This window comes from Rhinolophus ferrumequinum, chromosome 10, assembly GCF_004115265.2.
Source record: "Rhinolophus ferrumequinum isolate MPI-CBG mRhiFer1 chromosome 10, mRhiFer1_v1.p, whole genome shotgun sequence".
In the NCBI taxonomy this organism is placed as follows: Eukaryota; Metazoa; Chordata; class Mammalia; order Chiroptera; family Rhinolophidae; genus Rhinolophus; species Rhinolophus ferrumequinum.
In genome coordinates, this window is record NC_046293.1 from 5,705,806 (window position 1) to 5,732,805 (window position 27,000).

General features: G+C 51.1%; 1 protein-coding gene and 1 non-coding gene across 3 annotated transcripts; one reads left to right on the forward strand and one right to left on the reverse strand.

Annotated features, from left to right (window-relative positions):
- Nucleotides 1-3,181: 3,181 nt before the first annotated feature.
- Nucleotides 3,182-3,331, reverse strand: LOC117029495 (U12 minor spliceosomal RNA). Its single transcript, XR_004424234.1, has one exon. It is a non-coding gene; the product is annotated as a U12 minor spliceosomal RNA (small nuclear RNA).
- A 249-nt stretch (nt 3,332-3,580) lies between these two features.
- On the forward strand, nt 3,581-27,000 carry POLDIP3 (DNA polymerase delta interacting protein 3). Of its 2 annotated transcripts, XM_033117101.1 has the most exons (9): nt 3,608-3,769; nt 14,163-14,556; nt 15,318-15,404; nt 16,762-16,857; nt 18,646-18,825; nt 19,389-19,466; nt 21,839-21,968; nt 23,814-23,880; nt 24,877-27,000. In XM_033117101.1, exons 1-9 carry the CDS (start codon nt 3,711-3,713, stop codon nt 25,052-25,054), a joined length of 1,269 nt encoding a protein of 422 aa, XP_032972992.1. In that variant the 5' UTR covers nt 3,608-3,710; the 3' UTR covers nt 25,055-27,000. The 2 variants fall into 2 exon arrangements, with proteins under 2 accessions (XP_032972993.1, XP_032972992.1); XM_033117102.1 differs by lacking the exon at nt 15,318-15,404 and having other exon boundaries at nt 3,581-3,769.

Here is a 27,000-nt window from a genome sequence, read left to right on the forward strand (position 1 = left end):
CCCTTCTGTGGTTCCTTGAGGGTGTGAACTGAGTCACTGTGGGGGTGGCCGGGAGTGGGGACAGGAAGGGGCTGCGCAAGGCCTCGCATTTGTTTCTGATGTGTGTTTGTGTTGTAGGAAATTTGGAGAGTACAGAACAGTATACACAGGAAAAAAGTCGGACATCCAGCGGCAAACACTGCTAACATTAATGAAACCACGTGATCTGCCATGTGGCCTCTTTTCCCCTAATGTCAGAAGAGCTCTCTCCCTGTCGTCACGTAGCGAGTCTCCCCCTATGGTTGGACAGGCTGTTTCCAGTTTGTGAATTGTGTAAATAACAGTGGCCATCTTCCCCCTCCTTCCAGGTGATTTCTTTTAGAATAGCTTCCTGGAGGCAGCAGGCTGGGCCAGGGGCTCGGGACATTGGGAGTCCCGCGTTTAAACCCTCCCCTCAAGCCCAATCTTAGTCCTGTCATCTCACCTTGTTAGAGGTGTGTCTCCAGACCTGTCTCTGGGCAACTCTGCCTGTCCCCAGTGTCTTTGCTTTCTCCTGCTGACAGCTTTGAGAGCAGAGGGAGAAGTCAGTAACTTCATTTTCTGCTAGAGAGACTGAGGCTCGGCAATGACCGGCTTTCGGGTTGGAGTTCGGCCCGAGGTGCGGCCGGTGTCACTCTGCCCTGTGGAAGGAAGGCGCCAAGGGGAAAGGGCGTTCACTAGTCCCGGCATCCACTCATGCGCTGTTCCAATGCTGGGGACTCGGCCTTGACCGCCCCAACACACCCTCCCCTGCTCCTGGGGTGCTAGTGAGAAAGGCCCTGGACAAGGAACAGATGACGGATGGTCAGAGATGACATCTGTGGTGGGATGTGACAGGAAGGAGCTGGCCCTGCTGGGGAAGGTGTGCAAGATGGTGGGAGCAGCCCGAGGTCAGAACAAGCTTGTGGAACAAACTTCCAGACAGATCAGAGGAAGCAGGTGGCTGAGGGGACAGTGATGAGGTCGGAGTGGAGTGGGGGGTAGGATGGGGGAGTTCACAGGAAGGGATGCCTGAGGCTGAGCCTTGGGGGCCGGGGGGAACCCATTTTTCCTCAACTCTCACCTTCCATTCTGTGCCAGGTGCCCACATCCTGGCCTTCACACATACTGGGGCAGCACTAGGACTCCGCTGGGAATCCCAGGCCCCGAAGGCCCTTCTCCACACCCACTACGTGCCCGGGACAGCTGAGCACTGGACACAGTAGGCCTCACTTCTGTTGTCACCAACCCACACAGAATAATTTTTTGAAAACACACACAGAGCACTATATTACAAAATAACAAGAAAGGGATTTATAAAATGCACATTTCAGCATGTAAATGTCTTCGTCCTCCAGAAGGGAGGTTAGGGCAGGGTTTTGCCCCGGATTTTTGTATTTGTCACAGCCCCAAATACAGCCGGATACCGGGCTCTGCTGATGGGTGTGGTTTTCCCAGGCGGGGCACAATCCTTGATCGATTTCCAAACAAAGCAGAGCCCAATTTCTTGGCTATTGCGCCCCTGCGTTGCTGGCAATTCCATGATTTCTCGCACTAGGCAAAAAATTCTGCGTGTTCACAGGAGAAATGGAGTGAACCCTAGCTCAGAGAATGGTAACGGGGCTCTCCACTCCAGGAATGTCGCTGGCGATGGGAGGGGCGGCGGACCGCCCCACCCCAGCCCCCACTTCCACGTGACCGGATGTCGTCCTGACAACCAAACACCCACAAAGCTCCGAAATGCCTCCTGGGGGAGGGCCACCCCGCTGACAATCCCAGAAAAAGTTGATCTCAGTTAATGACCTTATTGTGCTGGCTTTAAAAAATCCTTTAAGTGACTTTTTACTTTTCACTAAGGACGATAGGACCTTATCTTGTACGGTCCTCTGGCAGCTTCCTGGCTCTTCTGCACCTGTCCCCACAGTACCGCCGCCTAGGCCTGAGGCCAAACCCAGGTCTCCCTCCCTCTTCCGTGGTCTCAGCGCTCCTCCCACACCCCTGGGAGGGAGGGAATAGTGGTCGCGGTTCAATCTGCACCCAATCACGGCCCGGTGGGACTTGGATCCCCGCTATCTGGCGCCCAACCCCACACACCCTCTGGCTTTACCAGCTCTTGCCCAGTCTCTCCACGGAGCTTCTGATAACAGATTTTTAATTGTGGTGTGTTGTTCTGCCAAGAGTACATAACTCCTCTCGCAGTGTTGGACTTAGAAAATGATGACAGCACATAGAGCACTTAGTCCATGCTCGACGCAGTTCTAGAGACGTTGCGTGTATTTTGTTTGTATTGATTGATTCGACAAGCATGTATTGAACACCTACCTCATGTCAAGCTGGGTGCTGGAGGCTGGGGTTGTGTCAAAGCAATTCCACGTATGGAGCAATGTAATGAATCAGTCTATTTAACCATCGCAACGACCTGTGTTATTTGCCCAATTTTACACATCAGGAAGACAGGCACAAAGACGTGAATCGATTTGCTTGTGAAGGTCATGCCGCCAAGAAGTGTGCCCGTGGGACGTGAGCCAGGCGGTCCTCCAGCTCTCACCCCCATGAGCGCTGCATTTTAAACCACACAGTGAGCGCCTACTTTGTGTGCACCTGGGAGCAACACGTGTCTTTATTTTTCAACCACAAATAAGTGGCTGACACTTTCTGTAGTTATAGGGGGAAGTTTCAGAAAACTGGCTCAAGTCGCCAACTTCTGGTTTATGAAAGGCATAGACATGGACAGTTTCATGGGCCACAAATAACCATCGTCAGCAACTTTGTAAGGTCCAACCAACGTGGAAGGTGGTCAAGACAACACTGGGGCCATGACTCAGGCGGTGAGCCATACACTCTTCTGGTTTAGACGAAATACCCACCAATTTAGCTTTGCTACTAAACTTCAGACCAGTCTGCTCTTTTTTTAAAACCAGTATACTAAGAGCAAATATTAATTTGCCTTTATTACAATATTTTAAAGGCCATGATATGAGGTCTCTATTTCCTACAGACAAAAATCCGACATACTTAACATGAACAAGAGAAGGAATTACTGTACTCCTGGGGAACAAAACGCAAATTAACGAACTTTTTAAATGATATGAATACAATAAAAAAAGTATAAGTCACGTAAAATTCTCAGTCTCCAGGGTTGTTAGATCCAGTTTACCAGTCTGCTCTTCGAGCGTAACGGGGACGGGCAGATCGCGACTCCCAGGCATCCCGCAAAGTAGGCGGGTCACCTTAGGGGCAACCTTTACCCGCTCAAAAATTCGTCTCACATTAGCAGTGAGGATTCGGGCGTCACCCCGAATCGTTATTTTCCTTACTCATAAGTTTAAGGCATAAAGAGTTGAACCTCTTACTTCCTAGGTTATGAATTTCATTCTCATTAACCCTACGGTGAGTATCACAGTTGACCGTTGAATTGAGAGCTACGTTCCATTGAAGTTGGTCTTAATCATTAGTTAATATTTTATGTCGCTTTTCATTTCATGTGTTCTTCCGGAGAGAAGCGGGAACGATAGTGCTCGGATCCGCCGTATGCAGATAAGCAGTCAGTGTCGCTAAGGTTCACGGGGAGCTCCCCGCCCCTTCCGGTCCTTGCCTTGTTTGAGCTGTCGCGAGAGTTCGTCGACCGAACGCCGGAAACAGTTAGTTGCTCCGTTGCGGCCGAAGGGGCGGGCTCGAGGTCTGAGAGGAGCTAAGCTGCTCGGTAGTGCAAGATGGCGGACATCTCCTTGGACGAGCTCATTCGGAAGCGCGGGACTGCTGTGAAGGGGCGGTAAGTGGCCTTTTCTCCCTTCGGGGTTCTGGGCCTAGCGGGGTTCGGGGTGGAGGAGGGAGCGGCCCGGCGGGACGCGGAGGGCCGTCTGCGCCCGCCCCCTTCCGTAGCCGCTCTCCTCATTGGCCCCGCCGCCGCCGCCACGGGCCCGACCGTCCGGCCGCCCACTGGCTGCAGGCACCGTCGCTCCGGCGGGCCCGGGGAGGCTGGCGGGGCCGGGGCGTCCGGCTCGTGGGAGCGGCCGGGGGAATGCTTTGCGGAGGGGAGGTGCCCTCCGGGGCTCGGAGGTCTCCCCGTCGTAGCCCCCTCCCCTGAGAAAACTGGCATTTGGGTCTCGTTTCTTCGTGAGCTCAGCGCGGCCTTAGAATTAGGGCGACTGAACTCGAGCGGGGAAGTGACTTGCTCGGACTCTGCCCGGGTGTTACTTGCTGAGGCTGAGACCCAGCCCTGGACCTTTAATTTCCACACCTGCGCCCTGTTGCCCTCTCCGAATCCTCCGTTAACACTCGCCTCCCTGGGTGCGGCGTGTCAGGTTCGCTTTGCCCTCGGCCGGCTAGCAGTGTTCCCCCCGTTGTACAGATGAGGAGCTTGAGGCTGGGAGAGGTAGAGTGACTTGCCCGAGGCCACAGAGAGCGCAGAATCGGGGCTGAGTGCGCTGAAATTGCCGGCTGAGTTGGCCTCCGGCATGGGCAGAAAACCAGGTGGGACGGGCTGGAGTTTGGCCGTTGCGGGTTGGTTGTCGTTCCCCGGTTCTCCGAGAGGACTGCTTTGGCTCCGAGTGAGGAGCCGTGCAGAGGGTTTGCATGTATGTGCCCCAGACTTCCCCTGGACCGTCACCTAGTGTCATTCATCTCCGGCCTTCAGGAGCTCCCGTTCACCCGTGAAGGAGTGGTGGACACGTGAAATGAGTTCAAATGCTTGTGAGCAGCAAGGCTGCAGAGATGTCATGTACTGCGTTCTCGCACAGTCGTTCACTCCGCACGTGTTTGTTAATACCGAAAACAGATGCTTTCGCCTGCTCTGTGAACTGGACCCTCCTCCCCCGTCGAGCACCACGTTGGTAATTCACCGGCCAGCGCTTCACCTGGCTGCTGCTTCGTGACAGCCACTCCTCAGTGGTTCTCTCCTGGGTCTTCCCTCTAGTAACTGCTGTGGAATTGGCGCTGGGCCCTCTGGCCACTTCCGAACCTGTCCCGGTTTCTTAGATTTGCTGCACAGTTGCTGAGTGAGCCGGTTTCCCGGGACATGCTCTCTGTGCAGTCTCGCCCCTCAGTTGCTGACTGCAGGTGGCCTCTGTCCGTTGGGTCTGTACTTCTCTGGCGGATGTGTGCAGTCTTGAGTTGGGCTGTGGGTGGGGCTGCGGGGAAGGCGGGGTGTGCATCGATGGGAAGAAAACAGCCTGTGCACACAGCCCGGCAGACCTGGTACCCTGGCAGGCCCGGTTGTGGGGTTCCGTGCCTCCCTGCCCAGATGACTTCTGAGCTGGGCATTTGTAATAATGGTTCCTGACAGGTCGTTGGGAGGGTTAAATATAAGAATGTGTATTTTAAAATGTGTGCCGGGTAGTAAGTGTTCCACAAATGATGGCATTATCTTGGACCTTTCCTTAAAGGAATAGAAGCCAGAACCCCGCCCCTGGGACATGCTAGGTAAGCACTGGGGCCCTACTGTCCGACTGCCAGGGTTCAATTTCCTGCTTCTCCCACTTTCCATACGCTCTTATGCAAGTTACTTAACTATTTTATACTTCTGTTCTCCTCATCTATAAAACATGGGTTATACTTCATTAGGTTATTGTCCAGATTAGGTGAATTAATAGGGCTGAAGTACTACAAAAGTGTCTGATGGGGGGCGGCCGGTTGGCTCAGTTGGTTAGAGCACGGTGCTCTTTACAACAAGGTTGCTGGTTCGATCCCCACATGGGCCACTGTGAGCTGCGCCCTCCACAACTAGATTGAAACAACTACTTGACTTGGAGCTGATGGGTCCTGGAAAAACACACTTAAAAATAAACAAAACTTAAAAAAAAAGAAAGAAAACAAAGTTATTTTTTTAAAAAAGTGTCTGATGGGTACTAAGTGTTCAACAGATGTTAGCTATTTTTTAATGGAAGGCTTTTAAGTAAAGAAGTAACATCCAGTTTTCAGTGTGAGACTTGCTTTGCTCTAATGTGCAGATTGGATTGGGGGAAAGTACAGGTAAAGAGACTAGTGTAGAAGAAACTTGACTGCATGCTGTTTGTGTTAAACCTCCTGGAAATTCCATTTTTATTTTATTTGCGGAGCTAACAAAGAGAAAAACTAGATCTGGCGGGGTGGGGGCCCTGTCAAGAACTGTAAAAGGTCTGGATAAAAGTCATTTCCTACAGTAAATACAGTCTATTCTACATGCCTACTAGAAGTCTTACTGGAAATTTTGGTTTAACGTGACATGGACGTCCCATGAGCTTAATAATTTTGGAAGAACCTGTGATTGTCTCAGAAAACATCCTTCCTCTTCGGGAAAATAGCAAAAGACTGAGCCTGTGGAAGTGTAAATACCCTTTCCCCACAGGTCATGGAATGTTCTTTAGAGCAGCCATTCTGTTTCATGTTCTTTGCTCCAATTATCAAAAGGTTCCTAGATGAATGCAAAATTAAAGGAAGGGAGGGGATAGTTTCGAGTGCTGCTTCATCCAGGCTGTGGGGAGGCACCGTTCTTCCCACGCCCAGCACAACTCGAGTGACTTGAGTTGCTCCCGACCCGTGGATGGGTCTCCTCAGGTCAGCGCGGGGCAGCAGCGGCAGTGTGGCCTGCCCTCTGGTCATTTTCTTCCATCAGATATGGAAGGAGGCTGCTGAAGTCAGTCAGGGCGCCCTCTGGTTTGATCAGTTTCACTCGCAGCCGATAGCTGTCTGTCCGCTGCCTCCCTGTAGTTAGGTTATGGGGGCAGGCAGCCTTCCTTAGTGGGAAAGCTGGGCCTTGAGTGTGTTGGAGTTGGCAGCCCTGGGCCACATGCCCTGTCTGGGGGGGTCCTTGGAGTCATGGCAGGAGCGGGGAGGTCCTGGTACTCATTGCTTGTTACCCTGTTGAAATAAGATAAAGGAAGTGTTGACCTAAAACAAAGAGGAGGAAAATTAGTTGTTACATAATTGGGGGGGGGGTTAGAGAATTACAATTTAAAATGAAACATCTGCACAAGATTCCATATGGGGAGGGAAAGGGGATAGTGTCTTGTTTTTCTTTGTGTCTCTAAAGCACCTAATTCAGAAATGACCCTCAGTAATAGAACCAAACTGTGTTTTCTCCTTTTAAAGATAACCTTAACACATATGTGCTCTAACTCAGAGACCCCCCCCGGATTAAAACCCACTTTATAATAATCCAGGCCCCCACCATTGGCTCGAATCCTTCGGACTGGGCATCTGTTCAGAGCGGGCTCCTCTGTGCTTTCCACAGATGGAGCCAAGGGGGTGGCATTCCTCGCCAGACAGACCCTTGTTGGTCGTCACGTGTGCCAGGCTCCCGTGGGGCATTTGCCCTCCCACCCACAGCACTTTTGCCAGGTCCCCGTGGAATACCTGGCGCGTGTCTGGAAGCAGTGCGGAATTGCACCATTTCTCTTGACAGCGCAAGAGACGTGCTCAAAACCTCCCTCTCCCCTCCTGGCAAACACTTACTGAGGCCAAAAGTGCAGAATGGGTTTCGGGAACATCAGGTCGTCTGCAGGCGGAGGCAAGGCTGCGAGCAGAAGTTGGGGCCAGACCAGAAGCTCCGCGAGGGCTTGGGCCTTGTTCGGGAACCCTCAGCAGTTCTTGGAGCAGGAGGCTAAAACAATGGACTGGGTTTTAGAGACCCGCCCCTAGCAGCAGTGTTTATTTGAAAAATTCTTGATGACTAATACCTGCCTTATAACGAGTACAGCTGCCTGCTGGGACGAAAAGCTGTCTTTTTGTGCAGGAAGAGGAACAGTGATTATAAAAAAACCTGAACTCTGAAACCCCCCAAAGGTGTTCGTGACAGGAGTTGAAAAGAACTGGTGTAAGCAGACGGCGGAATGCCTGGAGTGGAGGGAAGGCAGCTCACGCGCTCTCCGACGTCCACCACAAGTGCATCACCTCCCTCCCCCAGAGCTACTCACACTTGTTCCTGTAGGTAAAATACTGTAGCGCCAGGCGGATACTTCCTGGTCTTTCTCTCCTGACGAGTGTATGGTGTGTGGGTCCCAAGGGAGCACACTGTCAGCCACCCTCACCCTCAGCGTGTGTTCGCCCACTGGTCACTAGAGAGTGCGCCTTGGCCTGGAGTGACTGGGGTCCTAAGATTTCCCTTGGGGGGGGCAGTACGCACCCTTAACTCTTCAAGTTCTGGGCATTATTTTTGACCATGGTTAATGTAGTGGAGCTTCCACTAGACACAGTGACGTTCAAATCCAGCCTCACCACTGTAGCTCTGTGATTTAGGATTCTCTCCTAGAGTCTCAGTTTTCTCTTCTATAAAACGTGGATAATAACCCAATTCTCCAGAGTCATGAAGGTGAAAGGAGCTGTGTCAAAGTTTGTGGACCTTCAGTAAGTGCTCAAAAACCTGTTAACGGAGGTCATGTGCTTTATAAAACCTTCCGTACACCCTGAGAGCCAATTGCCCCGTATGTGGCCATGGCAGATGTTGCTTATGACCTACTTAACCATAGACTCCAGAGAATTCTCTTCAGAGCACCTCAGGCAGCCATTACTGATTATCAGAGAGGAAGTTGTTGAGGAAAATAAATAAGGTTAGAGGGGCCCAATCTCCCCCCCCCACAGAGGTTCACGAATCTGCCCCTTTCTCCCTTCCCTGTTCAGGGAGGTGAGGTTTATTTCCAAGAATCTGATTGTTCTCTAGGTAGACACAGATTTGATTACTGTCGCTATAGATGCTTGCCTTTTCTAGAACTTGATAGAAACGGAGTCATTCTGTATGAACTCCTTGGCTTCTTTTACTCAGCATGATGTTTTTGAGCTCCATCTGTGTTGTTTGAGGCATCAGTAGTTCGTTCCTTTTTATTGCCGAGTACTATTCCATCGTATGGATTACTACACAGATGCCTGTGTCCCTGATGATTGGCGCGCGGTTGGTCTGTTTCCAGATTTTGGTGGCTCTGAATAAAAACTACTCTGAACAAAACGAAAGAATTTCATTGTTCCTTTAGTTATTCAAAATAATCACTTCCCGTTAGTTATCCTTTTTTCTCCTATTTTACGGGCAATGTTTTCTTTCTTGAATGATTGGTGAAATTGGGTAACGACTTTTTGAAAGCATAACTGATGCCTTAGGGTCTAGATTTGCCCAATTTTATGGTATTGCAAAGTCACATGGAGTATCATGTAAGATCATCCCACCTCCTTTCGTTAAAAATAACTGGAACCTTTGGTAATGAGAGTAGCCTGGTAATGGGAGGAGATGGGATTTGGAGAAAGCGGACAGAGGAAGATAGGAAATCTTCAGGACAGGCTCAGGTTTGCATTAAGATGTGTCTGCCCGCCACTGGTGGATGCGCTCATCAGTGGCGTCTTCCAGTGTTGATGTTTGTGCAGCCCGGTTCCGTCCGTCACGTCCTCTCAGTCAGAGACCTTTCCTGAAGCTCCTGCAAAGGGCTGGGAACTCACCCTCCTTGGGACAGGCAAGGTCCTTGTGGTTCCCACGCTTAGGATCAGGGCCGGGGGGTCCTATACCCTGCCTGTGTGGGTGGGAGCCGGGCAGAGGGATTGGTGGCCAGGATCCTAGCGGGGCACTACTAGTCGGTGGCAGCTGGACAGAGGGCTGCCTTTGCAGAGACAGGCTTTAGGAGAAGCCCTTGGGGGCAGCCGTCGCTTCTCCCCTCTTAACCTCCCCTGGGTTTAGAGTAGGAAGGAGGGGAGCTTGGATCCTGTTACAGTGGAAGAATTGTGGGCTCTGCAGCCTGTGAGACGAGCCGTGCCACTAACTCTATGATTTGGTTCCTCCTCTGTAAGATGGCGGTGATGGCAACTGAGATTGGGAGGCAGGAAGGATAAAGGGAAGAGCCCTGTAGGGTCCTTGACATTCAGCAGGAGCTCGGGATCGGAAAGCTCTTTGAGCCTGTCCTTCCCCGGGAGCAGGGTTGCCACAGGTGAGGAGCTGTAGGGTGTGCCCCTGAGAAGCTCTTGGTCCTGCGAGAGATGCAGGCCTGTAAAGGAAAAACACTGTGAGGCCGCACGCTAAGTGCCTTAATGGAAGCGTTGTCCTGCGCTCGAGTGCTCCGAGGAGGGAGCCTCCTGCTGTGCCAGTGGTGAGCGAGAGGTGAAGGAGTGCTCTGGGGGGAGGGGAGCTTAAGTGCCTACTCGGGTAGCTGCCAGGGCTGCAAGAGCGAAGAAGCCGCCAGCTGTGGGCTGCAGTGGCTGCTTTCCGTTCAGTCTGCCTAGAATGAGATGCCTTTACACGCTGCTCTTCCCGGACCCTGGGCCTCGCAGCCTCCCCGCCGCCCTCCGGGTGTCCAGTGGCTCCTGCCGTCCTGACAGTCAGGCTCCCAGAGAGGAGTGTGGTGATGATGTGGGCATCTGTGCCCTCCACCCCCAGGTCAGAGCCGGGGGGCAGGGGGCTGTTTCCTCACCATGCTCTTTTTGGTGACCTGCTTACCAAGCCCGAGGCCACTGGCTTCAGAGGGGTCCAGTCTGTGATTAAGGGAAGGATTTCACCTGGCGAGCTTTTCACTAACTTTGGTCTCATCTGGATCTGGACCTTAAATGTTGATCAAATCCATTCCCCATTTTATGAGCAGGCCGTTAGTAGTAGCTCTTGGTCTGAACCGATAACCTGGTGCTTTTCTTTTGTCAATGTGAGCAACGTCCAAACCTATAGAGAATTTTTATGAGTTTATTTGAGCCAAATTGTCGACAATCTCCAGGAAGCAGAATCTCAACAGATTAAGAAAAGGCTCCTGAGAATGGCAGTTTTGCAGCTTATTTTATACATTGGAACCAAAGGAGGAGACGCAAGGAATACATGAAATCCATTGGTGGTAGACTGAGGGGGCGGGAGGAAGCAAAGTAGGGAAATCTCTGTGATGGGATAAAAAAATAAAATGGAGAGACACACACTTCTTTTACACGGGTGGGTACAGGATAGTTAATAATTAACATTTATAGCACACTGAGATGGTACTCAGGGGAACAAGATAACAGTGAGGGGTTCTGTGGTCTCCTGCTGTGGTGTGAAATTGTACCCTGAGGGTCTGGAAAAGGAGATTACGCTGACTTTCTAAGGGTGTGTTACCTTAGATGCAAAAAGACAATAGAGGGCTCACTTAAGGTAAAGATTGACCTTTGTCAAGGAAGCTACTGGCCCAGCACGTGACTACCCTCCCTGACTCGCTTTTAGTAAGGAATCTTTGTGTTCAGACCATCCTGTGAGGTTACTTCGAGTTTGTGAGGCCTCCGTGCAGCCCCCTCTCCCCCCAGCTTGTCAGATTTGGTATGTGGCCTCTTTTCCGCCCACACTTTAATGGCCATCACCAAAAGATGTAGGGAGTTGAAAGCATTTAAAGAAAAAACGCCAGTGGGGCCACCTCACCTGTGTGGGGGCTAACAAAAATACATGGTAATACTTTTCCTCCCGCCTTCTAAATTCTCGCTGGGCTAATAATCAGATTAACAGAGGCAGATTAACAGGAGAAAGTCAAATTTTAATACATGCCTATGGGGAATTCATATAAGCATGAAAATTCCAAAGACACTGAGGCAACACTGGACATATATGTCATTTCGAAGAAAACGGGGAGGGTAGGGGTCTGAGATTTCAGAAGTGAGAACAGGCGATTTGCAGGTAATTGAGGAAGAGCTGACCATCCCAGGCCAGGCCACCCGGAAACAAGGAGACACAGCGGGGCTCGTGGGGGAGGGGATCTGGTAGTCAGGCCCCTGCTCGGAGTCTTCCTGTCTTCTGCCAAGGTGATTGTGTGGTTTCCTTTCTTCCCTCTGAGTCTCTTAAGCAGGAAGGGGGTAAGGTCGGAGGTTCTGTCTGAGTCTTTTGTTTCGTAGTGAACAGCTTAAAATCAGTATCCCAAAAGGCAGTTTCAAGGTGGCAGAACTTTGGTCCCCTTCGTCTGCCAGTTGACCGTGCGGTAGGGCTTGGTTATAAAGCCCGTCTGAAGCTGCAGGTTTCTGTGGTCGCCAAAAAGCATAGCCTCACGATTGCCCATGACTTCCCAGGCACCAGGCCAGGGAATGGGGATGCTTCTGCCACACACAGCTGTTTACCGCTCCCCATTGTGCTTACCGGCCTCCCTGAACGCCTCATTCCTTTTGGCCTTGCTTTTTCTAGCCCCACCCCCACCTCCTCTAAACCTAGTCTGATGGTTTCTATAAACCACTTTTTCTACTCTCTGTTCTACCCAGTTTTTGTATAAACCCACAGGAAAGTATTTAAATCCTAAAGTGATTTGCCATTTTTCGCAGAAAAATGGTACTGGGCATCCCTGCCTTAGGTAAGGGTCTGCCCTGCCGAACGCTTGTTCTCATGATGACGAGATGAAGGTCCGGATTTTCTCTCACTGGTACCAGGCCTGCTCGCCTTTGGATGGGCTGCTGTTAGCAGGGGCCGGTTGAAGAAGGAAGAGAGAGTGGGAGCAGTGAGCCCCGTTCCTTCTCCCCCTGCCAGTGCACGTGGGGAGAGGAAACAAGCAGATGTAATAACGGGCGCACAGGAGGTCTGTCCTGGAAGAAGCAGAGGTTTCTCCCCAAGGGGAGATGTGGCTGTGGGAGTTGGGGGTCCCAGACGGGGCGCCTGCCACTGGAGTAGTGTTTGTGGTGGCTGGAGTAGCAAGGCCTCAGGTGCGGTGGGCAGGAGCCTGAGATCCCAGCGTTGGTCTTGAAAGGGCCTTCTGTTTACTCTCAAGCCGTGGAAGGGCCAGCGGAGGAACCATAGAAGAGAAGGGGGCTTATTTCCTGGAGTTTAGTTCTGTTCCGATTTTAAGTGTTTCTGAATTTAACATTTTTGTTGTTGCAGATGACAGTGAATATATATTTGGTCTTTGTCCCTGGCACCCAGTTCCCAAAACCCTTGGAATTTCCCGAGTAATAGGGGTGATAGACGCCCCTTTTGATCTAATGAGGCGGCTCCTGGTGGCTCGTAGAGAGCGTCAGGATGGGGACCGGTCGGTCACCAGAGAGGCCTGGGCATGAACAAACAGCCCGTTGGAACTGCAGCCTCACCCCTCTCCTCACCCTGCACCTCAAGCAGGAGAGGGGAACTAGAGACTGAGTACATCGGCAATGGCCAATGATTGATCAGTCATGCTTCCATAGTGAAACCTCCAGAAGCAGCCATGTACAGTGGAGATCAGAGGGCTTCCGGGTTGGGGGACACAGCCACAGCTCTGGGAGGTGGTACGCCCAGCAGGGGCTTCAACACTCCACGCCTTCCCCCATGCCTTGCCTTACACATCTCTTCTAGTTAGCTGTCCTGAGTTGTATCCTTTAGAGTAAACGGTAAGAGTAAGTAAACAGTTTTTCCTGTTCTGTGAGCCGTTCTTGCGAATCACTGACCTTGAGGAGGGGGTTTGTGGGTCCCCTCGATTTATAGCCAAATGATTAGAAGCGTGGGAAGCCCAGGGCTGGGGCTTGGCATTTGAAGTGAGGGCTGTCTGTGGGAATGAGCCCTTCACCTGTGGGGTCTGTGCTCACTCCAGGTGGCCAGAGTGAGACTTGAACCGTGGGACACCCAGTTTGTGTCTAGAGAATTTGAAAAGTGGAAAAAACCCACGCCTTTGGTGTCCAAAGTGTGAGGAGGAAGAGTTGACAGTGGCTCTTTTCTCTTTTCTACAAGCCCTTCTGTCTGCAGTCTGTTAGTCCTCTGCCTCCTGATCAGACCCACGCGTTGGCTTTCCTGGTCCCAGCCCAGTCCTGGAGGAATGAGGCTGCCAGAGGCCTGCTGGGCACCCTTGGTTAATCAGTTAACCTTCTCCAGCCCGTAGGCCCACTGGCGGTTGGGCATTCCAGTGCCCGCTTCACGGGGCGCTGAGAAGGCTGACTGAAAAAAAAGGGTGTGCAAGAACTTTGAAAACTGAAGTTGCTCTTCAGCTGTGTGGGGTTGTGATATTTGGGGGATATGCTTATTTTATTTGACTGGCATTGTTTGGAGGTTATTGTCCCTAATGGTGTCTCAAAACACTTGGTCTGGGGAGCAAGACACTCAACCTAGTGATAGAAACCGCCAGGCCCTCCTTCCTAATTTTGTTCACAGTGCCAAAGTAAAAGCCATAAGACTAGGAAAGAAGCCTCTGTTTAGGCTTAATTGTTTCCTCAGGGAGCAGCTTTCTGGTTTCTCCAGCCGCCTCTGTTCCGTATTACCATGGCTCTACGTCCACGGGCTTCTGCTGATACTCAGACCCTCTTCATGCTGCGATTTTTGTTTGCAGGCTCAATGTCAGACCGGGAGTTGGAGGTGTCCGCTCTCGTGTTGGGAGCCAGCAGAGCCTCCTCAGCCAGCCAGCACGCACAGCCACCTTCCAACAGAGGTTTGATGCCCGGCAAAAGATTGGCCTCTCAGATGCCCGGCTCAAGCTGGGCGTCACAGATGCCCGGGAGAAGCTTTTGCAGAAAGATGCTCGGTTCCGGATCAAAGGGAAAGTGCAGGATGCCAGAGAGATGCTGAACTCCCGCAAGCAGCAGAGCACAGCGCCACCCCAGAAGCCCCGCCAGATGGCCGATGCCCGAGAGAAGCTCAGCTTGAAGCGGAGTTCCCCTGCTGCCTTCATGAGCCCCCCCGTGGGGACAGTGACCCCAGCTCTGAAGCTCACTAAGACCATCCAGGTAGGTGTGGCTCTTGTAAATTTCAGGAAGCCAGTGACAACTATGGATTCCGACCAAGAGCAGGGGGCAGGAATGTTTGGGCAAAATGACAGTTCCCCCAGGTGTTTGTGTCATAACCATATGAGGAAGACAAGGTGTTATGTAGTTTTATATAAAAGAAGGGGGGGGGTCCAGAGAAATTAAGTGACTTTCCCAAGTGAGACCATGGTGGAGGGAGGAGGGTGGAAAGGACAAAACATTTGCTGAGCACGTGCTGTGTGGCAGGCGCTTACCTCATGTGACCTTACTGGTTCCTCACTGCAGCCCTAGTTTTATTGAAGAAGAACCTGAGTCTCAGAGATGTGGGTTATTCTGCCCAGAGTTACACAGCCAGTCCCTGGGAAGACCCGGCTAGGAGCCCAGTCAGACCTGGCTCCTCGTGCGTGCGTGCGTGCGTGCGGGTGCCCTGGCCCCTGGCCTCCGCCCCCGAGGGAATGGAAACAGTATCATTTACCCGGCCCAGCAACTTTGTGAGAGGAGCAGCAGCAGCAGCAGCAGCAGCAGCAGCGAGCATTTATCAGGTCCATCGAGCCCTGCGCGGGCGTCAGCGAGTGGTCTCTGGGATGACGCGTCCTCCCGTCACTCCCTCTCTGGGTCTGAGGCACTCTGTAGGGCCGTCTACCAGAGACCAAACCTGAGTGCCCGCCACATGTGGGCATCAGTGGTCGTGGAGAGCGCAGGTGGAGCCTGTGGGATGGCTCGTGACCAGCGGGTGTTTCTAGGTTCCACAGCAGAAGGCCATGACACCACCTCATGCCCATCCTGCTGGAATGAGGATCAACGTTGTCAATAATCACCAGGCCAAACAGGTAGAGAGAGACAGACTGTGTGTGTGTGTGTGTGTGTGTGTGTGTGTGTGTGTGTGCGCGCGCGAATATGTGTATGTGTGAGTGTGCGTGCGTGTGTGAGTGTGTATACGTGTGTGTGAGTGTGTGTGTGTGTGTACACAAACATGCACCCGGACCCATGCATGTGTTTTGATGGGCCTCCTGGGTGGATTCACTAAGCCTAGCCCGAGGTTCCCAAGTTGAAGAACTGGGGAGGGATCACATTTGACTTACTGTATTTTATGAGTTTTAAGGCAAGATTTCTTTACTGAGGAGAGGAGACATAAGGGGCAAAGAGGCAAATTGAAAGTATTATTTTTTTCATTATACAATTAATATGGGCATAATACAGAAAATTTACAAAATAGAGAAAGATTAAGATGAAAAAAAGTTTTCATGTTCCTGCTTTGTAAAGCCACCCATTATTGAAATTGTGCCCTGGTTCCTTCCTGTTATTTTATTTTTATTTTTTTCAATATTTTGTTTGTTTTATTTGTTTTTAAGGAGGGCGCCGCTCACAGTGGCCCATGCGGGGATCGAACTGACAACCTTGGTGCCACCAGCACCACGCTCCAACCAGCTGAGCCAGCCGGCCACCTTCCTTCCTGTTTTTTTAAAAATGTTATTATTATTTGTTTAACACATAGTTATAGTGGGGTTATATTTTTAATCCAATTTTTTAATCCAATTTTTTGTAATGCTATTTTATTTTTTTAAGGAGGGTGCAGCTCCCATGTGGGGATCGAACCCTCAATCTTGGTGTGATTAGCACCACACTCTAACCAACTGAGCTAACCGGTCACCCCTAATCCGATTTTGTATCGGTCTTTTTTCACTTTATAATCCAAGCATTTTTCTGTGAGTCACATTTACTGTAAGCAGCATTTTTAATAACTGCATAATCCGTTCAGTTGACATTCCAGTTCATTTAAACCGTGTGACTGTACTTTTCACTGTTAGAAATTCTTCTCTGAACGTCTTGTGGATAAAACTCTTTCTGGGGTTTGGGTTTGTTTCTGTAGGTCAGATTGCTGGATGGGCTTTTCAAGCCAAAGGATATAAACAGACATTTGAGGGGCTCTTCCTGGGCATCGCCCCCTTGTGGAAAGGCACTTCTGATGGCTCCTGGGAGTTGGAGCATTTTCAGGGGGCTCTGGTGGGTGGGGAGCCAGCCTGTCGGGACTTGAGCCCCAGCCTCAGAGGCCAGTCTCCCTGGCACCCCCCACCCCACGCCTGCTTCTCCCGCCACCTCTCTCACTCCGGTCGCTGTCTCCCTGATATCCTTGCTCCAAACGCCTACTGAGAGCCTGCATGCCACATTAATGTATATTATTTTCAGAATTTATACGACCTGGATGAAGACGATGACGTTGCAGCTCCCGTTCCTAGTAAACAGATGAAATTCTCAGCCTCAGGCAGCTTTCTCCACCACATGGTAGGGCATCTTACGTTTTTCCTACACTTGCTGTGTGTGTCTGATCAGGTGGATGCAAGAGGAGGTGAAGGGTAGGGCCTTTCAATTCAGAAATATTTCTCCTTCTGTGTCATAAGATTTTCAGAATCAGAACTAGTTCAACCTGTCATTTTATAAGTGCTGAGTCCAGGGTGTCTAGTGACTAGTTCTAGGTCCCACAGCCTGGAAGTGTGGAGCTGCAGCTCCCAATTGCTGTGCTTGAGACAGTTGGGGGCAATGCGGGTGACCCCACAGGACGGAATCCCCTTTTCTTTCCTTTGTGGCAGGACATCCCACACGTTCCCCTTTGCTCCATGGTCAGCAGCTCCGGCCATTCTTGAATTCCCTTGGTTGATGTGATAGCAGAAAAGTCTGAACCTTAACCTATAGGCTTCACGAGGTGCAGCCTGCATGCAGGGAAGTCTTGACAGAGCACGGTGCTCCTCAGACACCTGCAGGGAAGGAAAGAAAGCAGCATCTGGGAACATCGGCAGGTCTGCACTGCCCAGCTCAGCGGGTAGAGCCAAATTACAGCTAGGAGGCCAGGGGGCACCCAAGCCAAGTGCCTTTGTTTTGCCGTAAGAGGCCCAAAGACTCAGCATTGGTCACTGCACTGAATGTGTGGACCAATCGATACCCTGTGAAGCTCCTGAGTGATATGTGAAGCTGAATGACATCTGTTTGTTACAAAGGGGCTGGGCCTTTCCAATAATTAGACTGGTCGTCTGCTGCAGTGGGTGATGTCGGCTGGCTCAGTGGCTAACACTAATTGAGGACCCTAAAATGCTTTGTTTGTAGTAACTCATTTAACACTCCTCCTTCCACCCTGTGAGATGGGTGTCGTTATTTCCCGTTGTACTGTGAGGAATCAGCACGAGTTAAATAAGCCTGCTCTGTGTCACCCACCTTGTAACTGATGGGTCTGGGATTCGGGCGGAAACAGCTTTGCTCATGGGCCGTGTTTACCCACCACGCTGTCCTGGCTCTCGAGACTCAGAGCAGCTCGAGGAATGTGGAATCCAGCATGGGGAGGACGCTTCATCTAACTGCAACCCTGCCCCATCCTCTGCCTTCTGGCTGCTGCATTCCTCTTCTCCCTGAGTCAGTGCCTGGTAGACACTGCCCTAAATCAGCCAGGCCACCTTCTCCCTCGTGCATCGCTTTTTGCAAACACATTAATACTGGGGACTTGACCGCCTTGTATTTCCAAGGCACCACATCTCCAGTTAGGGGTTGCGGGGGAGAGGGGGAACTGTTTCTGGGGCACAGTCTGTCAGTGTGTTCCTGACAGTCCGGGGCTGATAGGGCCACGCCTATGCGCCGTGGGCCAGAATCGGGACCAGAAAGCCGGGAGGCTGGACCTTCTTAAGAGTGGGTTCTTAGGCCCAGCCGTCCTGGAGCTGGTGATGAGTCCACTGGGATAGAAGCATGTCTTGGAATGCACCTGACCCCAAGCTTTTGGCCTTCTGACCAGCCCCAAATTGTTGAGTTTTTATCAAGTCTAAATGGAGTGGGTGAGCCTGTGGAGCCTGGTCAGGGCTGCATGGACGCTTATTGCCAAGGGCTTCTAATGCTGGGAAGTGGCTTCTGTGAGTGATGAGCAGGCTGTGTGTTGCTCCCTCCCACCCCGTTCCCTGTGGGATGTCACTGGCAGCGTTGTTAGCTTCAAGCTGCTAATGGGAAGCCGGGAGGCCTCGAGGGTGGGGGTGTCAGCACATAGAGGGGTATCCAGGTCACTGGCATCTGATCCCTGTCTGCCTCCCCATTTAGGCCGGGCTGAGCAGTTCCAAGCTTTCCATGTCCAAGGCCTTCCCTCTCACCAAAGTGGTTCAGAATGACGCGTACACAGCTCCTGCCCTCCCCTCCTCTGTCCGAACAAAAGCCTTGACCAACATGTCCCGGACACTCGTGAACAAGGAGGAGTCACCCAAGGAGCTGCCGCCTGCTGAGGTGAGGTGAAGGTGACGGGCAGGAGTGATCACACCAGGGGAGAGTTAGCCTGTGCCGGCTGGGCGTGTACTGCATGTACCCTGTTGTGTCCTCAGCGCCTCTCTGAAGTACGCGTCGCCACCCGCGTTTTACAAACGAGCAAACCAACACCCAGTGGCCCTTGAGCACAGAGCTCACAGGCGAGTGGGAAAAACAGGCAGACAGAGCACTGTGTCTGGTGAAACTGCGGTTCTGCCCAGAGGAGAGCTGCTGGGAGCAGTGAGGAGAGAGCAGCTAATTCCACTGGGCAAAGCCAGGAAGGCTTTAAGGAGAGAGTGCCGTCTGAGCTGGGTGGGTCCTGAAACAGGCGTGGCGTTCCAGGCAGAGGCGCAGAGGCCTGAGAGGGCCCGGCGTCTTTGGGAAACGAGGCTCCATCCCTTAGCGTGGGGTGGTGGGGGCATGGTGGGCACTGAGGTTCCCTCACCGAAGCTGGGCCCTTGCCTGGAGTCATTTGCCTGGAGTGAGTGCTGCTGCCCGAGCACGTAGCTGTCCTCTGCCTCTGGTAACGCGCTTGTCTCTGGCAGCCTGTCCTCAGCCCTTTGGAAGGCACCAAGATGACTGTGAATAACCTGCACCCTCGCGTCACCGAGGAGGACATTGTTGTGAGTATTGTGCCCTGTCCGAACTTTTAGTCTCAGCTACTTCTGTGTCGGGTCTCCAAGACCTCCCCCAGGGTCCCTGATTCTCACAGGACTTAGCATAGGGTCATGTCAGGACTAAGGTTCATTCATAACAGGATACAAAGCAAAATCAGCAAAGGGAAAAGTTCCTGGGCCAAGGCCGTGGGAAACCAGGCACAGGCTTCTGGAGTCCTCTCCCAGTGGAGTCACACAGGATGTACTTGATTCCCCCAGCACCAAGCTGTGATGACACGTGTGAAACCAAGGAAGCTCATTAGAGACTCGCAGGGTTTTTGTTTCTTTGTTTGTAAGGGACTAGTTGTATAGGCAGCCTCTGCCTCGGTAGCACCTAACCGAAATGCCAGACTCCCAGAAGGAAAGCAGGTGTTTGGCATAAAACGCACTGTTTGCACAAACAGCTCAGGCACAATGAGCCACTGTTATCAGTTAGGGTGATGGGGGAGCCCTCCCAAAATCCAAGTTCCCAGACACCAGCCAAGAACCAACCTTGGAAACAGGCCTTTCAAAGGATAGCAATCAGGCTGGCTCTGTTTGCCCTTTTCCGCACAGCCTCTAAACCGGGGCCCGGGGCCTGTGCTGGCACGGGTCCTGAATGGGATCCCTTCGTCCTGGGTGCCACATGCAGTGCGTCACATTTCCTGTGAGTCTTCAGAACTTCTGCCTTGTCTACGGGTTTCACATGATGATTCCAAAGGAAAAGGAGTGAGATGGATTGGTGTTATCTGGTGGTTGGCCCTCTGGATTCGCTCCGGGTCCATCTTGTTCCACCCTTGGCGATCATGTTGCAACCTGGGGGCCCAGATGCAACTGTGGCTTCTTTTCAACCTCATCTTCATTGAGGCACTAGGAAAAGCTCTTAGTTTAGAAATCCAGGCACCCTTTAAGTCTGAACTGTCAGGTCACAGAATGAATGCAGCTGGAGACTTCAGACTCTCCCTGCAGCTGAGTCCCAGGTTCTGGAACAGCCCACGCTGGCCACTGTGTTTGTTAATGATTTTGTGTAGCACACAAGTGCTCTGTGATTGCTTTTAGTACTAAGCAGGCACCCCAGCGAGCAGTGCACACGAGAATGGAAATTATAGCCCACTTTGTGTAATACTTGACAAGTTATCAGGAATTTAAAAAATTTCTTCCTGATTATAAAAGTAAGAATAGCTACCACTTACTGAGCACTTCCTGTGTGCCAGGTGCTTTATATGCAGGATCTTTGAAAATACAGAACAGTGAAAAACGAATCACCTAATTGCCACCACTCAGAGAAAACCGCCCCAAATAGCCTCCCTCACTTCTTTTCTCCCCAAGTAGGAAAAGCTGAAAGAACAGCAGCAGTGAAGTGGGGATCACGACTAGCACTCACTTCCATGTCTTGGTTTTGATATTTGTATAGTCTCCTTCATCATTAAAAACGAATCATTTCAACAACCGTTTTACAAGTCTTTTTGGCCTCATAATGGCCTTGCAAAGGACAGTTGCAGGGGAAGAAATGGCGTGGACTACGGAAGTTCGCTAGCGTCTAGCTCCATCTTGAGTTCCCTCTGGGTCAGTCTCCTGGTCTGTGAAATGAGGAGGGATTGGAGTCAATGATGGTGATAATGTGTGTGCAAAGCACCACCTTAAAAACGAGCTCGTTCAAGCTTGACAGTGACCCTGGGAGGTAGGGTAGACTGGTCCTTCTCTTCAGAAGAGAAAACTCACCCTCAGAGAAGTTAGTAACTTGCTGGAGCTGCAGGTCATACAGTTGAGAAGAGACAGAGCCCCAGGGATCACACCCAGGTCTGTCTGAGGGTGACCAGCTGTCTCAGTTTTGCTGGGGACTCTCTGGTTAGCAGTAAAAGTCCCGTGTCCTGGAAATCACCTCAGTCCAGCCAAGCTGGGACGGTTGGTCACTCTGCGTAAAACTCCAGAATTTTTCTAACAGATTTCTATGTGACACGTTAGCCACTGTCTTGCTTTGATAAGCTTACATGTTCATTCTCATGACAGTTCTCTGAGAAATTCCACAACTGTTATCCCTGTTGGGGAAGTAGGCACGGAGGCAGAAGCACTTTGGGGGGGTAACTTATTAAAGGTCACAGGGATTCCAAGGCTTGTAAGCCCAGGCCCATTTCTCACTGCCAGCACAGCTTGTCCCCTCTTCTGGTCCGTGCTGAAGGCTGTGGACGTTCGAAGAACACCACCTAAAACAGAGCCTCCCTGAAATCTTGGGCACTGGGCATATTCAGCCATAGTACTGCCATCAGTCAACCCAGAGCTCTCTGGGATGTGTGAATGGCAGGCAGACAGCATGAGGGTCCAAAATTTTCCCCCACCCTAACCCCTCTTGTTCTTTGCAGGAGCTTTTCTGTGTATGTGGAGCCCTGAAGCGGGCTCGGCTGGTGCACCCTGGGGTAGCAGAGGTGGTTTTTGTGAAAAAGGACGATGCCATCACTGCATATAAGAAATACAACAACCGGTGTCTGGACGGTGAGTCGGGGAGAAATCACCCACTTCACCCTCGCACTCCTCACTGCTTCCCGTCAGGCAGCAGGCCTTCGGAACAAGCCTTCCTCTGAGATGGCTGGAATCTTCTAGGTACCAGGAACAGGCAGGGAGGTGCAGTCTCTGGGTAGTGCTGAGCTGCCAGCTGCCAGCTCACAGGGCCCTGGGTTTTCACCTAGCCCTAGCACTTGCTAGCTAGTGGGGAAACACCATTCCTCCATGGATGGTTCTCTTAGGGAGCCTTGGCGAGGATGCCAAGAGCTATAGCCTCCCCCTTCCAGGTGTTCTGCTCACTGCCGAGACCCTTGTCTAAATGTTGGCACCTGTGTGAGCATCGCTTCTAGTGAGTAAACTACTGGTTTCACTGAATTCAGATTCATTCGTCTCAGGATATCCTATAGAGAGGAACTCTGTCCATCATGCTCCTCCTATCCACTCATTCGTTCCTCCAGTGTTGTTGAGTACCTACTGGGAACCAAGGCTCTGAACTAGAACTAGAGATGCAGAGACTAATAAAACACAGTGGGGTTCTGGTTGGCGTTTCCCTGGTGGCTAATGATGTTGGCATCTTTGCTTATTGGCCATGGTGCGTATCTTGGAGAAATGTCTGTTCAGAATCTTTGCTTACTTTTGGACTTATCTTTTGTTATTGAGTTGTAAGAATTCTTCATATATTCTTGATATAAGTCTCTTAGATAGATGCTTTGACAATAATTTCTCCCCTTCTGCAGTTTGTCATTTCACTCCTTTTCCATACATGCATTTAGAGCAATGTATTTCCCTCTGAGCACAGCATTAGCTGTATCGCATACGTTTTGATGTGTTGTGTCTGTATTTTTATTCATCTCAAAGTATTTTCTAATTTCTCTTGTGAGTTTTTCTTTGACCCATTGGTTATTTAGGATTATTTTGTTTAATTTCCATATATTTGGAATTTCCCAAATTTCCTTCTGAGTATTTAAAGAGAATATATGTATTTTGCTGCTATTGGGTAGATGTCTGTTGGTTTATCATGTTGTTCAGGTCTTCTGTTTCTTTGTTAATCTTCTGCCTGGCTGTTTTACACATTACTAAAAATGAAGTAGTGAAATCTTCAACTGTTTGTTTACTTCTCATTTTGCTTCTGTTAGTTTTTGCTCCATGTATTTGAGGCTTTGAAAGCTTTCTTAGGGTTGCTCTTTGGGTGACATACCTCCTTTGACTTTGAACCTTTTTGTATCTTTGAATGTGTCTTCGACAGACAGAATATATTAGAATCTATTTCAGATTAATACTAACATAATTCCAGTGAGAGAGAGAGAAACGTTACTTTTGTGTGGCTCTATTCCAGCTTTTTGTGCTGTTCTGTTTTTTAATCTTTAAAAACTTTAAATTTCTTTTGTTTATCTTACTCTTCTTTGTCATTACTTTCCTTATCACATTTTCCATACAGTGGGAGTGCAATACTCAGTAGCAGTTAGCCTTCATGGGCAAAGTAGAAGTCTGTACGTACGCTTTTGAATCCTCTTTTCACTTAATTTTGTAGCATAAACATTCCCATAAACAAACTGCCTCACAAATAAGGTTGGATGGCTTCACACGGAGTCCACTTCACTCATGTTCTCCTGTACGAAGCAAGGTCTGCTGCCGCTTTGCTTCTCGGTGCTGTCATTGCCAAGGTTTCCTGGACCTCACACACTGGGGTTTTCTTACTGCTGGGTTTTGCTGAAACCTGGCAGCCCCATCCCCAGGGTGGTGCGTGCTTTGACCTGTGCTGATGGAGGTGGCAGCCCCTGTCCTTTTGTGTGAGATCCATGGTCTCATGGCAGAGCCTTTTCGTTGGTTTTTCAGGGCAACCAATGAAGTGCAACCTTCACATGAACGGGAACGTCATCACCTCGGACCAGCCCATCCTGCTGTAAGTTCCAAAGGCCGTGGTGCTGGGGACCAGGTGGGGGGGGGTTCTCTGCTCTGCACGATCGCCTCTTTATTCCGAGGGGTAAATGGCTGCACCACAGCTCCATTCCATGGTCTGTGCTCTGCGACAGGCAGTCGATCGGGGTGCTGAAATTTGTACAGAGTGACTTGTCTCATCATTTCTGCAGGGAGCTGACCTCACAGGGGCTAGCATTAAGACCTAGTCCCAGCCATATAATTCAGAGACACCTGAGAAGAAAGCGGAGAGCAGGCCTGTTGTGCCCTCTTTGCACAGCTGTGTGCATTGTCCAAGGGAATGGGCTACTTCCTTGTGATGGACTCTGATGGAGATGGTGCTGGCTGCTCCCCCTCATTTTGTTACATACGCCTGGGCGTACGCGCCTGACCCAGGACTGAGGATTGTTTGGGAGCCAGATGCATAAAATGTCAAGACTGGCAGCACATCCTCTTACAGACAAGGAGACAGAGACCCAGGGAGGTTACTAAACTTGCTAGGGTGTGCGGGGTGGTGCAGGGTAGGCCTGAAATAGACTCCTAAATTTAAAAAGACCAGAATTTGACCCGCATATTGAATTGTGTGATTTGGACAAGTTCTGTAAGCTGTATTCCAGGACTAAATTGTATTCTGAAAAATGTGGGTTTGTGACCTAATAAGTTAGAGAACCATTGGACTAAACAGAGTTAAATTGATCTCATTACTTGAAGACATCTCAGAATATATAACCTGCTGATGTGTGTGACCATCCGTGAAGGCCATGCATTTTCTAAACTTAAAACCCCAGATCACAACAGGCTGCATCTCAGTTTTCTCGTCAGCAGATTAAAAGGGTGATAGTTTGCTACAAATGAAATGAGATAAAGGAGTACGGATAGCACTACGTTCAGTGCCTGGTTTATAGCAGCTGCTCAGTGAGTAGGGGGGCCATCCCCTGTCAGGTGAAGCTGACAAGGATTTTGAGTCTTCTCTGCTCCACAGACGGCTGAGTGACAGCCCGTCCGTGAAAAAGGAGAGTGAGCTGCCTCGCAGGGTGAATTCTGCCGCCTCGCCCAGCCCTCCTGCCGAAGTGGACCCCGACACCATCCTGAAGGCGCTCTTCAAGTCCTCGGGGGCCTCTGTGACCACACAGCCCACAGAATTCAAAATCAAACTTTGAGAGGGGAGCGAGACAGCCAGGAGCGGGAGCAGAGGAGGGTTGGCTGTGTTTCCCAAAGCAAAGCTTGTGACCAATGGGCCGTCGGACTGGAGGACCCTGGGTGGGGGTGGAGCACTTCCTCACTGGACGGGACCCACTCTCTGTGTAGTGTTACGTTAACGTTTCCTGTAGTGTGTTTCTTCCCCCGCCACCTCAGCACCAAGGCAGGTGTGTTGTTCAGAGAGTCTCCCCCCCAACCTCAGTCACATACTGATTCCTTGTCTGGAAATGGTGCCCTCAGTTGTCTGCGTGGCTTTCTTGTGGCTCCATGGAATACAGTGCAGGGGCTGTTTGAGGGACACTGCTTTCTCCAGCGGGGATGGGTTGCCTCTCCTTTTTCTTTTTGAAACTTTTCAGGTGGGGAATGGGAGCCAGGTGAGTTCCAGAGCTGTGCCACCCACCTGTCTGGTCAGTGGAGATGGCCTGGGTGGGGTCAGGTCACAGGCCTCTTGTCCCCTCACCACAGTTGGCTCCAGACCACTGTGGCAAGTGCAGGGAGAGGCTGCTGCTCTGCTGAGAAGAGTGCCCCCCAGAGTGACCCCTCATGGTCTGGAGGGCTTGTGCTGTCCCAGGCAGCCCAGAGGAAATCCTGAGAGCTCACGTTTCCCTTTCCCCTTGGGTTATGCCCAGTGCTGCACCCCAGCTCGTGGCTTCTGAGTCTGAGTGCTAGGGGCTCGTGTTGTTAGCCCTTCCAGTTCTAACTAGCCCAGCACTTGTCACACCCTGGTTTTAGTGTCAGTGCCAGCTCTCCACTAACTGTGACACTGGGTTTGGAGGACTATTGAAAGGGGAGATGTTGGCTTGCTCCTGGCCCTTCCTTTCTGGTCTCGGATGAACAGGGAAATGTTCATGAGTGCCAAGAGGCATGTATCCAGCTGCCACCAAGGGCACTGTCTCCACTATTGTAAGGGACCCATCATCCATGACCAAAGGGGTATTTTCCTGCCTTGGCAGTGGGTGGGAGTGAAGTGGTGGGTGCTGGGGAGGGAGTTGAGAAAACAAAGCAGTCCTTCCAGGCACGTTCCCTTCCAGGGAACGTTGTTCCCTCAGCGTGGTTCCAGGGAGTTAGGGCAAAACTAGAACCAGGGGTAGCCCCTGGACCCCAAGACAGTGTTGTTCCATGGTCATTCTCAGTCTCCTTCCGGTTTGTTGGGACAGCAGAGAGTCTCCAGGCTGACGGAGCTGGAGAGAGTTGGGGAGCAGGATTCTGGGAGCTCTGTAGAACCAGGAGCAAGTGCTGTGAAAGGCACAAGCCCAGAAAGGAAAAAGGGCCCTGAGACAGTAAGAGCGTCTCATGACCTTCTTCCAGCCAGTGAAGAAAATCCTGGCAACTCATGTTTCCCCAGTTACATCTGTCAGGCAGGAAGGACACAGGGTTTGAACCCAGCTCAGTCCTCCAGCTCTGAGGTTGCCCAAGAATGCAGTTTTTGTTCCCTTTTTCCCCTTTGAACAGGTGCAAACTTAGTTCTCCTAGGCAGCTGGAAGACATTCCTCCTACACTTCTCCCTTCTTGGCCCAAGAAAGCACCCAGGGCAGTAGGACCTGGTTTCTCAGGTCCTGAGCATGCACGGTCTGGTCCTGCGGACTCTGCCCGAGCAGAGATGCTGCGGTCCTGCCTGCGTGGCGTTACCCTCACCTCCCTCCAGCCCCATCCCACGCCAGGCTTCTCTGGGTGTCACAGCTGCAGCAGCCTGGCCGTGGCTGGAGCCTGTTTGCCTCCCCTGCTGACAGGATGTCATTGTGGGAAACAGAAGGGAAGGTGCTGGGCCAGTCCCTGTGTCCGTCCTATTCTCCCTTTCCCTGTATTCCCCGTCTGTGTCTCTTGTTCACAAGGAGAGGAAGAAACGTTAAGGGATGGAGGAGACTCTGTTACTTACCCATTTCTGAATAAACATTTGTTATTCCTA

Bases quoted from the DNA above. Each gene is read 5' to 3' on its own strand.
- POLDIP3 (XM_033117101.1), top strand. From the start codon at position 3,711: ATGGCGGACATCTCCTTGGACGAGCTCATTCGGAAGCGCGGGACTGCT. The intron at 14,557-15,317 runs GTAGGTGTGGCT...GGGTGTTTCTAG, and splicing joins AGCTCACTAAGACCATCCAG to GTTCCACAGCAGAAGGCCAT. The intron at 23,881-24,876 runs GTAAGTTCCAAA...TCTGCTCCACAG, and splicing joins TCGGACCAGCCCATCCTGCT to ACGGCTGAGTGACAGCCCGT.